Genomic DNA, 16,207 nt, shown 5'->3' on the forward strand with positions numbered 1-16,207 from the left:
ATCCAGGTAAAGGAAGGTAGAAGAGACAGAGAGTGAAAAAAAAATCAGCCACGTCCCCACATCTGATTGCTATCCGGCAACCCCTACTGGAGGCATACACGCTGGGCGAGAGAAGGATTGCGATTAAGTTCAACACTCCCCACGGTCAAGTGATATTTGACCGTGGTATTTGCTGTTAAGAGGTGCACACATTAAGCATGGCTAGTTGACCAAAATACCAGAGGATGAGAGGCACCTGGACACAAGGATGGGGTCGGGCAAGACAACGACCTGGCTGGTAAAGTACAGCTGTAAATAAACATCTATTGATGCAGAGGTGTCAAATGGCAACCATGCCAGGTTGGACAAATTGCCATGTGCCTCCTGTGAAAAGATGGTATTTCATCCCTTTAGGTTCCTGGCAGCTCTCTCGGTGTGCCCGACGCAGCAATATTTAAGCGAGAAGTTATACTAAGACAGATTCCGCTGGTGACCTCGTACACACGAGTGCTATACAGAATGGAAACGGGGCTATTCGGTCCAACTAGTCTGCATCTAGTTTATATCCTGTACAAACCTGCACCCCTAATACCCCTCTATTCCTTTCTCCTTCGTGTATGTAATCACAATAGTTTGAATTAATGTGTCAAGACTGAGCAAAAAAAAGGAAATATCAACCAAGACAAGATAAATCACACATACCTTCCTGACCCATATTAGGGTCTCTATAGTTGCTGGGCCCACAGGTACTGTACAGCGAAGCCAAATTTTGCGGGCTGTAGGACTTCAAAACATTCAATACATTCCAATGTCCATCAACTCCATTCGAATCAAAGAATGGTCCTTGCTTAGACGACACCCCTGAGTTTTTTGCCTGAACAGGGGACATCTCCTGAGATAAAAGTTTGACATTTCTTCCTTGGACATTCCTCCTCGACCCGAACAGAATTTGATCGTTTTTTAAGGGATTGTTGTTTGCTTTCATTCTTTTTGCTGTTGGCTCATGCGAGTCCAACGCTCCCTGATTCTCAAACGTGTTAGTAAGACATACTTTGCCTGCGTTTGGCGAAGCCCATGGACTATCGTATCTGAATATGGGTCCTCCTCCAGGCCGGTCAGATTCACTGTCCAACTTAATGCGAGACTTCTCAGGCATATTTCGTTTACCATTACCGCTTTCTGAAGGACCACCTCTTTCCAGCATTTGAACCATGTCCAGCCCTGGTCTGAACTCGGTGTACATAGGTCCATAGTTTTCTAGATTGACATTAGGATTTGGGGATGGCTTGAATGGTTTAAATTCACCTGAAGATCTGGGTCCTGAGGCAGAATGAAGGTTATTGCACTGGGACTGGTGTGATGATGGTTTCACTTTCCCAAGCATTAAACTCGAGGTATGCAGTGGGGCAGCTGGTAGTGGTGACTTGGTCCGACGGGAGAGCCTGGGGTTCATTTCTTTGGTTGCAGGAAAGGAAGGAACGTCTTTACCCAATAGTGCAGGAGGGCATCCAGTGCGTCTGCCTTTAACCAGCCCACTCAGAGCAGCACCTCGGATGCCATTTAACGGGCTGGGGTCAGAATTATACTTGTGTACCAACCTTTGGTGCATGACCAGGACCTCAGGGTAAAATGTTCTGTAGGTACAAAACGGGCATGTGCTGCTCGGTAAGGCACTCTTGGAAACTGAGGTAGATGCATTTCCCTGAAGGCTACACAAGCTTTGCAAAAAGGGTTTTGTGCAGAGATTCAATGGATTTTCAAATAAATTGGATTGAGATTGATCACAGTAGTCCTCCATAGCTCCTCCAAAACTAAGACTGTACTTGTTATTGAGTGACATTGGTTCCATCTTTACCCCTTTGGCATGGTTCTGTTGCATACCATCATTCAGCAAAGAGTCCTCCAAGGCCTTGATATCCCCTGGGCCAACACCTGCCTTAAGGTCAGAGTTATTCCTCCGCAGCTCAGCTACCACCTTTTCGACCCGCGACCTCTCGGTGAACGGCATCAACGGGTTGTAGAAGACCTGGTGAGAGTTGTGAAAACCAGCGTTCCCGCTGAGGTCTGGGAATTCTCCACCAGCGCCGGGAAGCACAGAGTTGGAAAGAACCTGCCGGGAAGGGTGCAGCACGCGCTTGTGTTTCCTCAGAGGCTCAGCGTCCGTATCGAAGTCTTTGACGGCGCTCAAAGAATCGGCGAACAACCTCTTCGAATCCGCAGACTCGTCGCTTCCCGTCGGGCCCGGGTCTAAAGGTGGGGACGTCGATGGGTTCTTACTGAGAGAGTCGCTCTTTTCCTCCGGAGCCTTTTTCTGTTCAGGCTTGTGGTGTCGCTCCAAGTGATACTTAAGAGACGTCTTCTGGGCTGCGGCGTAGTTGCAGAGGGGACATCGGTGCGGTTTCTCACCTGAAGTTTCAACCAAAAAAAAGTACTAAGTGGAAACGTATTCACTCAGAGATTTACCAGGCTACTGTTGGCAAAAAGACTCTCCTCAGGGCTAGGATAAGATTCTCCACCCGGCAGCGAATTTACTCAGTTCGGAAGACGGTTTAGGGGATAGCAGCATCGTGCCCCCAGAATATCAACTACTAAAAAAAAAAATCGGAAATACTCTGCTCAAAGTGGGGGGGTGGGGGGGGGGGAGAGAAGAGAGAAAATAAGCTTGAGCCTGTCTATCCGCAACAAAATAACAGAGAGCACACGTATTCTCCCACACCTGTATGTATCCTGAGATGAATGTTGAGGTAATAGTTTGAACGGAAAGTCTTCCCACAGTAACTGCACTCCCCACTCGTACCGGAGTCTTTGCTTCTCGCTCGTTCCGAGCCTTCCTCAGTTCGATCTGCAAGGGGTGGGGGGGGGGGTGGGGGGGAGAGGAGGGGGGAAGACGATGGAGAAAAGAGAGAGAAAACATGTAAGAAAACACCAATTGCTGGCAATTCCTCCAACTGCTCACTCCACACAAGCACAACTAACGGAGGTGCCAGATACCAAACAATTCTGCGAGTCCACCCTTTGCCAATTATAAATTGAATCCGTGACAACAAGTGTTAATCTGTTCCGCCAGCGTAATGACATTCTACTTCAACATGTTACTTCCATAAAATATGGCGATTTCTCCGCTGCCCCACCCCCGAAACAACGGAAGAAGTTAAGTTTTAATTCTTAAAACGAGAGTACTTTGAATTTCAAAATACATGAGATAAAGTGGCCAGAATGTCAACTGCTAAAATTACGGGAGATATTCTGTTGGGGGGTTGGGAGGGAGTGGTGGGGGGGAACGAGAAACACTGCACAGCTAATGACAATCTTCCCCCTCGTACCCCCAACCCTAATACAAAATAGATACAAGGACTAGAGCAACTGAAAACCAGCGTTAGTTTTCATTCTGTGGTCACAACTTATCCTTGGGACATCCTGAGCCACACTGGCTATAAATTCCATAAGTCAAAAAAGCGTGCTGATGTGAAAACTACAGAACCACAAGCTGACATAAAATCATGTTCTACTGTCTTAAACGTCAGATAAGTGTATAATCTGGAAGGGGAAAGAGGGCGAGGAAGAAAGCCTCTAGGTCTAATTTAAACCATCCAGAACTAGAAGTTCTCAACGTAAACTAAACGTCAGCATTCATGCAGCTCGAGCCAGTGCCATTTGACTTTGACATGTCAGTAAGTACAAGCCGGGACTCAGGTCTGGAGACCTATCCCCACATACATTCTTTCTCCACGTGTGTAAATGCAACAGCACCGCAAAAATCAGCACCACTGCACTACACTCAGGCTCGGCTGATGTAATGATTTGTGTTATTTGCATCAAATGCAAAGGGTTCGTGTTTTTTTTCCCCGGCGTTACGGGAAGTGACCTTAGAATCTAGATGAGGACATCGAAGCTAATATATCTAAATTCGCGGATGACACAAAACTAGGAGGAAGTGTCAACACAGAGAACGACATTAAAAAAAATGCAGCGAGACATAAGATAGGTTAGATGATTGGGCAGGTAAGTGGCAGATGAAGTATAATGTAGGGAAGTGTGAAGTCATCCACCTAGGGAGCAAAAACAGTAGAGCGGGTTATTTTTTAGAAGGGGAGAGATTGGAATGTGTTGGCGTCCAGAGGGACTTGGGGTGTCCTTGTACACCAATCACAGAAAGTTAGTCTGCAGGTGCAGCAGCAATTAGGAAGGCGAACGGTATGTTAGCATTCATTATGAAAGGGTTAGAGTATAAGAGTAGGGAAGTCTTTCTGCAACTGTATAGGGCCCTGGTGAGACCACACCTGGAATACTGTGGGCAGTTTTGGTCTCTTCATTTAAGGAAGGATGTACTTGCCTTGTGCAGCGTAGATTTACTAGGTTAGTGCCAGGGATGAAGGGGATGAGTTACGAGGATAGGCTGACCAATTTGGGCCTATATTCTCTAGAATATAGAAGAATTAGAGGGGATCTTATAGAAACCTATAAGATCATCAAAGGGTATGATAGAGTAGATAGTGGGAGATTGTTTCCCCCGGTTGGAGAAACTAAAACCAGGGGTCACAACCTGAAAATCAGAGGTCAGCCCTTTCGCACTGAGTTGAGGATGAACTTCTTCACTCAAAGGGCGGTGAATGTATGGCACTCACTACCCCAAAGGGCAGTTGACGCTCAGTCCTTGAACTTATTCAAGACTGAGATAGAGATAGAGTTCTTACTGCAAAAGGGATTAAGGGATATGGGGATAAGGCAGGGTCAGGTTATTAGCTGGAGTTAGATTAGAAGATCAGCCATGATTGAATGGCGGGGCAGACTCGAAGGGCTGAATTGCCTACTCCTGCTCCTACATGTTATGTTATGTAGAATGTTGGTGGGGGCCGGGGAGAAAACAATCGTAAAGCAATGCAGGAGGACAATTTTTTTTTTTTAAAAATCGGGTATCTTCTCACGCAAACAATACTTTACACGGCCTGAGGGTGCCAATAGTTTTTGCCCAATATTAAATTTTTCCAGAGACTTTCACTAGAGGTACCCTCACCAGAGGTAGCAAGAGTCACAGCCACACCCTGTACAGAGCGAGCAGGTTTGTTGATAGTGTGTCATCAGTTCTACTCTGCATTAAGTGCAAATTGCCCGATTGCCTACCGTCTGTACAAAGAATCAAAATCAAATCCGATCTAAAGATCCAAGCCTGGGCGAATAGAGCAGCCCGATTTACTGTGTTTGACTGTATCAAAAGAGCACAACACACACACACACAAAATTGGCAGTGACTTAAAAATGCACATTAAATAACTGGCTCAAACATCACTAAAAGGAAATCATTAAAGACGAGCAGAACACAACACATCCCTAGGTTTCACAGGCAGGATTCCAGTCACTCTTCACCATCTATACCTTGAACCTTATACAGAAACTGCTATAGGGTCAAAAGCTAAACATTGAGTGTCGGAAGTTGTGGAGGTGAGGTGACAAGTGTGTGGAGGTGAGGGTCAGGTTTTAAGCTGGGCTCTGATGCTCTCTCTTTATAAACACTCGTTTATATAACACTCATTTTACTGGACAGCAACTGTACGCCCACACGAACAGCATTTTCAAGGAGGAAAGGTGAAAAAAATACTTAAACAAACATCCTAGAGCAGCAGGGCAATAACAGGAGCCAATGTTGGGCTTCTATCCAGCTGGGAATCATGTCGTATGACTTTCCAATACGAGCCATAAAACCCAAATAAAACTATTGCTTCTAGTGCAATAAAACAGCACAGCACTAGAGGGTGCAATTCAACTGCAGAAACGCAATTTGAAGATTGTGGAGTAAACTGAGCTGGGTGGGAAACATTACCAAGCGGTTTAGAAAAACACTTGAAATCACACAAAAATGGGACAGAATTTAATACGCTTTCCTTTTAGGCGCATCTCAATCCTGAAAATATTAGGACAAACCACAGTCACGGTTGCAGAGTAAGGAAACAACATTTCTCCGAGCCTTCATCCGAACAGCATCGTCTTAAAACTTCCGCATTTTGTTAAAAAAAACTTCTTAGGAATTTAGAAGCAGCTTTTCCCACACTTATTACAAAGGGATTGGAACCGGCAAATCTAACACTCAGACTACACTGGAAGCGATGCATTTACCCCCAAAAGACATTAAAGAGATTGTGATCAGTTCTAGAAATGTATAATAATAATATTTGATATAGCGCCTTATCATGTCGTTGTGACGTCTCAAAGCGCTTCACAGAACAGATTGTAAAGCGAATTGACTGTATATTTTTGGGGGGCGAAATGTGGCTCCGAATTGTACAGGACCGATCGATATTCTGGCAGGGGCTTCATCATACGTATGGGGGTAGGGGGTGGTGGGGGGGATGTGAAGCGCTTTGGGATTTCCTCCCGACTTGAAAGTCATTATACCAAATGTAAGAATATTATTAATATTTAAAAACCAGAATCTAGTGAGGAATTTTAAAGAAACGCAACCCAAATTCCCAAGTTGATGTTTTCCTACCGGAACAAAGCCCTTCTCCCAATACTCCATCTTCTGAGCCTTCTTCAGAACCCTCCTCGGGTTTGTCAGCTCCTGGACTCCGCTCTTCAGTTGTAGTAACAGAGTCCGAGGGTTGAGATTCACCGTTAAATCCTGTGCCGCCCTCAACCGAAGTCAGAGGATTCTCGACACTCTTCCTGCCTTTCCTATGGACCCGGGAGTGCAGCACTAACTGGTGGTAGGTTCGGAATATTCTCCCGCACGTGGCGCAGTTTGTCGGCTTTAGTTTACTCTGGGACAGTTTCTGGTCGACGTCCACATCGGCGGCACAGGCAGACTGTCCGTTCACCACGACTCCGCCCAAACTGTTGCTTTTCATGGACTTGGGTTTCTCGAGGTTCTCGGCGACATGGCTGCTTTTCTCCAGGACCCAGTGGTCACCGGGGTGGTCCTCCTTGTCGGAAGACTCCTCTTCGTTCTCGGAGTTTGCCACATGCCCCGGATCCTTCACGGTCTCTCGGCCGACTGCCACTTTGCCTTTGGTGGCCAGCTGCCAGGCTTGGTACGTGTTAAACGGGTCCAGTTCGGCGATCCACTTGCCCAGCTTCGCGGGTCTGCTGTCGGTTTGTGACGAGAGGCGGTTCAAGTTCAGTATCTGCAGGAAAGCCCCCTGTGACATCGTCTCGTCTCCGTGCGAGGAGCCGTCCTCCACCTTCTCCTCGTCTTCCGCCGCCTCCTTGGTGTGAACCTTGACGTGTTCCTTCAGGCTCTCCTTGGTGGGGAAGAGAAAGCCACAGACCATGCACATTTTGTACGGCGAGGCCACGGCTCCGGGAGTCTGCTCCAGCACCACGTCGTTGATGGTGGTCGGGCCTTCAGAGTCCTGCTGCGACTTGTTTCTGGCTTTGCTCGAGTGCGTCCGCATGTGGTTCTTCAGGAACCAGGGCTCCTTGAAGCGCCGGCCACACGCGACGCAGCTGTACGTGAAGGAATCCTTGTGCTTGCGCAGGTGCGTCTCCAGGCCAGGGCGCTCTCGCAGGCCTGACCGCAGACTTTGCAGCTGAGCTCGCCGTCCTCGTCCTCGCCATTCTCCTCCTGCTCCTCGGGCGAGCTCATGGCCACGCTGTCCTCGTTGGGACTCAGGAGCCCCTCCTCGACCCGGAGCACCGCCGGCTCGCACAGCGTGGGCCGGTGTCGAATCACCACGTGGTGATGCAGTTCCCCCGGGTGGCGGAAGCTTTGGTGACAAAACATACAGGGCAGAAGCCCGTGGCCTTCATCCCGCGCAAAGCCTTCACCCTCCATGCCCTCCGGTGTCGCGGCAATGCCATTCGCCCCGACCACGGCGGCCCGGCTTGCCCCGGCCTCGGCCGACGGAGCGGGATCCGCCGCAACTTTTCCCGTCCCTCTCTCGGCCTGAAAGCTCGCCAGCTTGTGCTTCCGCACGTGCATCTTGAGGTTCCCTTTCTGAGATGTCCTGTAGTCGCAGAAGGGGCACTTGTGCGGCTTGTCACGGGAGTGTGTGCGCATGTGCTGGGCCAGGCTCCGGCCGAAGGGGAAGCATTCCTCGCAAATGGGGCAGCGGTGCTTGACGGAATTGGGTCCGGCGGGGAAACCCCCGAGCGTGACACCCGTCAAGTCCAGTTCTCCGTCCGCGGGCGTTTGCATCACGGGCCCATCGCTAGATTTTAACATCATGAATTCATGGGCGGACCTCTCGGCGTACCAAGGCATAAGCTCTTCTTCCGATGGAGTTTTCCGGTCGTCTTGGTATTGTATTCTCATCACATTACTGAGATCCCAAGTTTCCGACGTCAAAATGGGGTCCCTCTCGCGGCTCCGGTTCTTTCCGGGAGGTCCGACTGCTGTAAACGCAACATTCGAAGGGGTGGGGGGGGGGGGAAATAAAGTAATCAGATTTAAAAACTTAGGGCACTGCACATCGCGGGAAAAAAATCTGAAACTCAAAATAAAGCAATTTGTTTTTGTTCCTTTCTTTCTTTCCCCTTCCCACCCCCACCCTCCCCTCGGAGTACTGCAGTTACAAGAGTGAAAATGGCATGATTTCCTTACTTCCCCCCCACCCCCACCCACCCAAACCCAACACAGACCATGGAAGCCCAATTGTAACTCTTAGTTCCACCCTCGCTGAGATCAGCCAACTCATCATCACGCACCCAAGTAACTCAGCACAAGCCAGCAATCGAACTCCACTTTTCCAATCTGCGCTTCAACCATAAGAGGAAGCCCTCAAATGTATGTTTAATTCTCCCGTTTTACCCTCGAAACCACGGTTATGTATCTGCAGGTTATTTAGGGGGAATCCAACTTTCTCTTGTACTCCTTCAGCAATTGAGCAAATCAAACAAAGTAAGAAAGCACGACTTTACCGCTAAACAGTTGATTATTCCGCTCGGCTTTTATATGGGTTAGTAGTAAAAGGTCAGAAATCACCACCCTTGCCCTATCTGTGGAGACGCTGATAAAAGCTACCAATCTTTTCCAAGTTAAGAGTCCACCCCCTTTACTTGTTTCTGCACGAGATTGTCAATTCAGCAGTGGGTACTGTTTCATATTGATGCAAGAGATAAAATGGCTTAATGGGGGGGAGGGGGAATCAAAGGACATTAATGTGGTGCCCTAGCAAAGGGTCAGCCTAAACTACTGTACCTGTAGTTTCCCTCTCCACCACCCCCCCCGCCCACCCACCCAATGTGACCACTTGGTGGTGCTGCAATATGAATCGATAAACCAAACAAATTCCATTGCAGTTCCAAAAGCCTCCCCCAGTGGCTACTATTCGGCATTGCAACGACCTAATTGCCTAATTGGGCAGCAATAAGCTATGCTTACACCAGGGATTTCGTAACACCAGCAGAACCAATCACGGGGTTATTACTACCTCACCAGTAATTTAATCAAGTTTACTGGAATTGGGAGGATTTGGTTTCTGACTTCTTCAAAGTGAAACTGGAGTTTGAAAATAAGAGGTGACGAGGGCCGGAGAAATGACAACAGAGCAAATAAAACAAAATAAAGTTGCTGAAGTGTCACGTACGCATGGCAGACACGGTCATTCGTATTAGGCGACGCACTTTGCGTGGTGGGGGGGGGGAGCAGAGACAAAGTAAAGGGAGTGGAAGAGAAAACAACTGAAGCCGCTTCGAAAGCCTTCATTTTACACACGCGCTCGCGCGATTGTTTAGTGTTACGCACGAGCGAAACGCAAGCCAGCCGGAGCCTGGCCGACATTGCAATGGGAGTGGAGTGATGCCCCCACCATCAGCTCGCTGCAGGTTCGAGCTGAACACGCCATTAATCTCCATTAGACTTTGGAAGAGGCCATTTTCTGCTCTCCAGAGCGGAGCACAATAGGTGCCGCTCTGCAATAACAGTTATCAAGGAAATAATGGTATTAAGGTAATCTTCACCGAGCAAAACAAACCCAGTCATTTGAAGAACAGTCATATCCTGCGTGGAGGAAATAATGATATCTGCAGCACCACAGATCATACAACAGATTCTTTCATGCATTCCTTTAGCTCAACCTCTTAACTCGCGAGAGAGGATCATTTGTGTCGGTGGTGCTGGAACCCAACTGAACACAACGTGTTTTATGCAGCAGGTGTCTCTTGACCCAGCGCCAAAAAGCACTATTCAAGCAAGAATTATTTTCGTTACAACAGACCAGCACTGTAAGTTTCAAAATAAAGCATCTGGCTTTGCAGTAGAGATATGCATGCGTGCAATTGCAACTGGCAAGAAAGAAAATCTTATGCCCCTCAGTTTCTTTTCAATTCAGTCGGATTCTAAAAAGAATAGAAAACCAAGGTGGCAAATTCATGTCAACTGCTTCCCCATTCCTTTGGATCACATCAGTTATTAAACCAAAATTCTACCCGTCTGTTCAAGTGGTCTTTAAAAATCCTACAGCACTACTGCAGAAGAGGAGGGAGTTTCTCTTGGTTTAAGCAATCCACAAGGTAAATTAGGCATGAATTTTGAGGACAAAATGGCTGCTGCAAAAACGACAACAATATTACATTTGTAGAGCGCCTTTCACGTCAGGAAGACGTCGCAAGGCACTGGACAGTCAGGGGTCAGGACCCGAGCATGGGGGAGGGGCGGGGTAGGGATGAGGGAAGGCAGAGAAGTGGAAGGGCGACTGAGGGCAAGATCGAAGAGAAGGGTGTTGAGACCGGCCTTGAAGGAGGCGAGGGAGGAAGCGAGGTGAAGGGACTGTGGGATGGAGTTCCAGAGTGTGGGGGCAGAGAGGCTGAAGCCCGGCCACCGATGGTAGGGCGGGTCGGGCGGGAGACATGGAGCAGGCCGGAGCACGCTGAACGGAGGGAGCGGGCAGGTTGGTAGGGAGTCAGAAGGTCAGAGAGGTAGGAGGGGGCAAGGCCATGGATGGCCTTGAAAGTAAGGACAAGGATATTGAATTCGATCCTCTGATGGATGGGAAGCAGCCACTGCACTCAACAATAATTACCTGTGCATTGGGAGAGACATAATGTGATAGAGCAAGCTCTTATTTACACATTACCAGAATCTATGCATCATATCATGTGCCTGCCAGTTTTTCACATTCTGTTCCAGCTACACTCCCTTCCTTCCAGTAAAATGACTTGTCAGAATGTCATGCAAAAACAAAACATATCACACAGATTATCTGGCAACAATGTGTGGTCTCGGGGATCGATTACATAATCTGCGCTGCATTGGGATTTTAATTAGGTGCCACCATTTTGGGCTTTGGAGAGTTTTCTGAAGTTGAGCATAAACCACAATGAATAAAAACTGGAGGAATGCTTACCAGCAGCAACTAATGGATAAGTCACAATGAATAAGATTGGATCCAATCTCCGCAACGGTGCAAATGCACTGCATTCCAGCTCAGTGCCACGGAATCGGTCGGGGCTCAAAGCTACCTCATACTAAAAACGTTCCCTCTTTGTGAGAAGTAAAATAATCAACTCATTATTCGACTCAAGCAAACGTTTGGCTGAGCCAGCAGATCTTATTCTAAATATCATGATCTTAAAAAAAAACACCTGCATATAGAAAACAGTACTGGATTAGCTGTGAGTGACCTTCACGTGGCTTTAACATTTCTGGAATGGCAGTAGCCACCGAGCCTGCCTTCAGAAGAAGAAACAAAATCAAACGATTTTATGCAATTACAACGTCAGAGAAAAAAATACAACAGGACGCAAAATACACCACAGAGAGCAACAGAAACCCAAGACAACGTTACACATCAAACCACATGGTGGGGGGGGTGTGAAAAGGAAAGGTAATCAGGCTAGGAAATGGGGAGCCCACAAGAAAATTTCATAATGCTACATTGACGCTGACTGTCACCACCCTCGGCGCCTGAGGAGGAAAGAGAATAGTGGGTGGGGTGGAGGCTTCTGATATCCAAGACCCCTCCTGCTCGAAGTAATAATTGGGAACAGTCCCAGCTGTGATGTGTCTCATCTTCTCTTCCCCCACACGACCTTCTCATTCAGTCTATAACATGCTGACATTAGCCGTCAATGATCACAGTAGAGAGTAGCCACTTGGGCCAAGAGCAACAACTTGCATTTATATAGCGCCATTGACGAGGGGTAGCGTACCGGAGGACTTAAGTACTCTTGGTACCCTCATGGATCAATCCCCCAGAATAGTAGAATGAGGAGGAACTAATAAGTTGGTAAGAAAATACCAATTGTGCACTTTATCCATTTGATCTTTCGAGAGTGACACTAAGGAATGACTGAAATGTGCATTGCACACAAATTCCAAGGCTGAATGGCCAAATGACACACTTGTTCCTTTTACTTGTCGAGTCCTGCAGCTCAGTGGTTAGAGCACTCGCCTTGCAAGCTCCAGACCTGGGTTTCATTCCCAGCAGGGCGAAACATTGGGCAAGTTTCCTTATTCCACATGCCTTTGTTTACTAGCAGTAAGTAGGAACCCGGTTGTCAGTCGATTGTTGGATCGTTTTTTTCCGGGGGTAATAATGCCTTCAAAAAAATAATAAATTGGTCACTTCAATCCACGACTCATTGTGGGACTCTGCTGTACGCAATTGTCTGCCGCTTGGCACTCACAAAATATGCAGTCACTCCACTTTACAGTATATTCTGCGAAGCGCTTTGAGACGTCTCGAAGATGTGATAAGGCGCTATATCAAATGCAAGAATTATTATTATAACTTGACAATAGTATATTTTATCTGGTTTACCGGGTAGATAAGTGGGAGGTGGGGGAAAAAAGAGGCTCACAGAACCAGCAACCCCCAAAAATATTAAAAATAGATTTCAGATAGGGCGGCTGTACAGGTGCAATTTTTTTTAAAAAGAAATAATAGCCAAGATTATAGTGAAAGTATTTGGACTCACCAGCCACTGCAGTTCATAAATGTCTCACAAGTAAGTTTATTACACAAGTGGGTATGAAAATCGTGGTGCAACTTTTTGCACTTCCCCGTTTCCGATCAGCGGAGTGGAACGTGTTTCATTAATGCTGCAAGATTGAATTTCCACTAAGGTGCAATAAAAAGGCAGACTAACACAATAAATACTGTATTCGGTAGTTTTGTCAGCAAGTGCATCATATTGATTGCAGCAACTACTGCATTCAGAACGGAAGTGATTTCAAATAAATAATTGTTCAATGTTTGATTTAATAAGCACTTAGCATTGCAGATGTATGATCTTAAAATTGAAGACCCACACTGTCTAGAGTATTTAAATTAAGTGTTAATTGTCTGCCTAATGCGGTTAGTTTAACAAGGTAGCTTTTGACGAGATTAGCTCTCTGGTAACTGGGAACCCGAAACAGCGTTTGGTTACCGAATGATTAGCTAATGGGGAATATCTACAGAAACAATAATAATAATCCTTGCATTTGATATAGTGCTTTTCACGTCTTCGAGACGTCCCAAAGCGCTTCACAGAATATACTGTAAAGTGAATTGACTATATATTTGTGGGCGAACGCGGCAGCCAATTGCGCACAGCAATGTCCCACAAACAATCGTAGATTGAAAATGACCAATTTATTATTGTTTTGTTTTGGAGGGCTTATTATTAGGGTCTGTGTGGAGTAAGGAAACTTGCCCAAGGTTTCGCCCTCTGCCTGGAATTGAACTCGGGTCTCTCACTTGCAAAGCGAGTGCTCTAACCACTGAGCTACAGGACTCCACAATAAATAGCGGATGTTATCAATCTAAGGTCTGGAAGCAGCAAGGAGACTGTTGGCATCACAAATTATCTTCAGCAAAGATATCACAACTGGCCAATTTGTTTCAAAAATAAAAGTGACCGTCTTGCCTTTCAACCTCCATAGTCTCATGCCTCCCCCTCAAAAATCCATACCCTTCCCCTGAAAACCCTGAGTAACATGCCCATCAGCAACAGTTACCAAGGTTGTTATTCATACACAAGTCCTTTCAGCAGTGAATGTTGAAGAATCAAATTGTGCCAAATTTTCTATTGGCACAATTGGATCCACCATCTTTAAGTGCCTCTGGGAAGCCACCCTAAACGAGGGGGTGCTATATAAATGCAAGTTGTTGTTGTCGTTTACTACTGATGAACTTAGGCATAAATTGTGCCGCAATATATTAGCAGTTAAGATGTGTGGGTTGGTGAGCAGATGAGTAAATTTGTTTACTTGCAAAGATCCAGCTGTTCTAATCCCACGAGCACTAAACGACTTGCAGCTTTTAAACAACACCCTTTTGAGAACATCTGCAATATGATTCCTTTTCTAAATTTCTCATGGATCAGAAATAGAATTAGAGAAGTGACCTGAAACAAAGGGATATTGCCTTTGTTAATCTGCAGTATTTCGGCAACTATAATAGGAAGAATTCAATGTCAGGGGCTCCGATGATACAGTCTTCAAATGGGGGTTAAAAAATGGGTCGCTGATTAAAAAGAGGCCATGTTTTCAACACTTGGCAATGCATCTTCCTAAAACTGGAGATGAAACTGCTTTAAGCTGAAGGTCATAGCAAACAGCCAATTTTAGAAATGTATAAAAGGAAGGAAATAAAATGGGAACCAGCCCATAAGCCACCAAAGGGCTTTACCGATTCTGCAACAGTATTAACTCAGACAGACCTTGAGCGCTGTACCTAAGCCAATATTAGAGCATGTTTGATACACAAATGCTTTCTGATCACATCCCTGTCAACATAATCCTAAAATGGTACCAATTCCCAGCACAACACAGAGAGAGACCAAAGGGCAAGAAGGTTACCTGCACAGCACAGGCGGCAAGTCAGCAGGCAGCTAAACCTTCTAACCGAATTGTCGTACACAAATTTCACTTGCCTATAAGATAGGCATTTTCATTCAATCTACCAGGAACTTTCATACAACCCACATCAGTCACAGTGATCTGATCCAAGATCACACTGTGACGGGAACTTACTAAACACTCAAAGGGAAACTGAATTCTCGACACAAGGTACCTTTGGCTTCAATTACACAAGCCCAACAGATCTCATTGTGGATTCCCAATTTCACTCACAACAACTCAGCTTGGGATTTACCAAACAGAAAATGTGACTACACCTCGATTATTTGACCTATCTGGGCTGCATCACAAGCCGTTGATGTTGCATTACTCCACATTTTAAACGCTTCACAACACATTTATTTTTGATGACAAACACAAGCAATATTTTGAAAGAGTGAAAAGAATGACCTCAACAAGCTGAACTGAGTAATCATTCGGATAGTCATTACAAAACCACTGAATGATGCTACAGATACTGTAACTCAACACGGTAATGGTGAGCATGCCATCAACTGTATTTGAAGATATGGTTTGTACATTCTGTTTCTGTTTGGAGCATCATTTGCTAATAAGATAGTATGGATGCAATAGTATAAGGATGCTATTGAAATGTTTTTCACCTGGGACAGGGGGGGTGGAGGAGGAGAGGAGGAAGGGAACTGGGGATGTTCTGAATTCAAGAACGAAAAAGCATCTAAAATGAGAACATGAAACGTATTCACATTTCAATCATACATTACTCACAGGATGTTTAGATGCAAAGTGCTGACATCTGACCTAGACAGGCATTTCACCATTAGGAAGGATGATACATGGGTGTAAGTACAAAGCTCAAAAACATTTTTGGACAAACCCCAACCTAATTATTTTTAAGATCCAGAACTTTAGTGTGATAATGACCAACAGAGTACACCATTTTTTTCATTGTAATTAAGTTCCTACCGACCTAAACATTGCCAAAATTAAAGCCAAATGTGCAAGTCTATTTTAGCACAATATTTGAAGGGACCTGTGATCAGTCATCAATGTCCAACAGAGCAACGTAATTTTAAAAGGCTTTTTCACCTCCCATAAACATGAAAACAGTACAATTATTGTCTAGAGACACACAGAGAGAACTGCACCTAGATAAACCACCCAATAGTTCTGGAAAGTGCAAACATGAAATGCTTTCCTGTGTATAATGATATGATCAGGCAAATTAATGCCAACGAATTATCAACTTCGATAATGCACGTCACACAGATAGACAAAATTGGTAATCAGCATGGAGTGTTCACTTGAATGAAATACTGCAGTGACCTTGCTTGGCACAAGAGGAAACCCTGCCCCCACCACTTCAAAGATCATTCCAAGTCTATAGGAAAAGACAGAAAGACTTTATATTTACTTCCTCCCACACTACCCTTTTATTTTAAATCTGTATTATAAACACAAAAAAAAGCATGAGGAAAGGTTAGGGGAAAT

At 45.8% G+C, this 16,207-nt stretch overlaps 1 protein-coding gene across 1 annotated transcript in view; it reads right to left on the reverse strand.

Annotated features, from left to right (window-relative positions):
- The window catches only part of znf217 (zinc finger protein 217), a 38,434-nt gene that overhangs the window by 6,913 nt on the left and 15,314 nt on the right, over positions 1-16,207 (reverse strand). The window contains 4 exon segments of the mRNA XM_042341764.1: positions 682-2,385; positions 2,696-2,821; positions 6,464-7,465; positions 7,468-8,307. Coding sequence (XP_042197698.1) covers positions 682-2,385; positions 2,696-2,821; positions 6,464-7,465; positions 7,468-8,227 — 3,592 coding nt within the window. The 5' untranslated portion in view covers positions 8,228-8,307.

This window comes from Callorhinchus milii, unplaced genomic scaffold (genome assembly GCF_018977255.1).
Source record: "Callorhinchus milii isolate IMCB2004 unplaced genomic scaffold, IMCB_Cmil_1.0 Scaffold18, whole genome shotgun sequence".
Taxonomy (NCBI): domain Eukaryota; kingdom Metazoa; phylum Chordata; class Chondrichthyes; order Chimaeriformes; family Callorhinchidae; genus Callorhinchus; species Callorhinchus milii.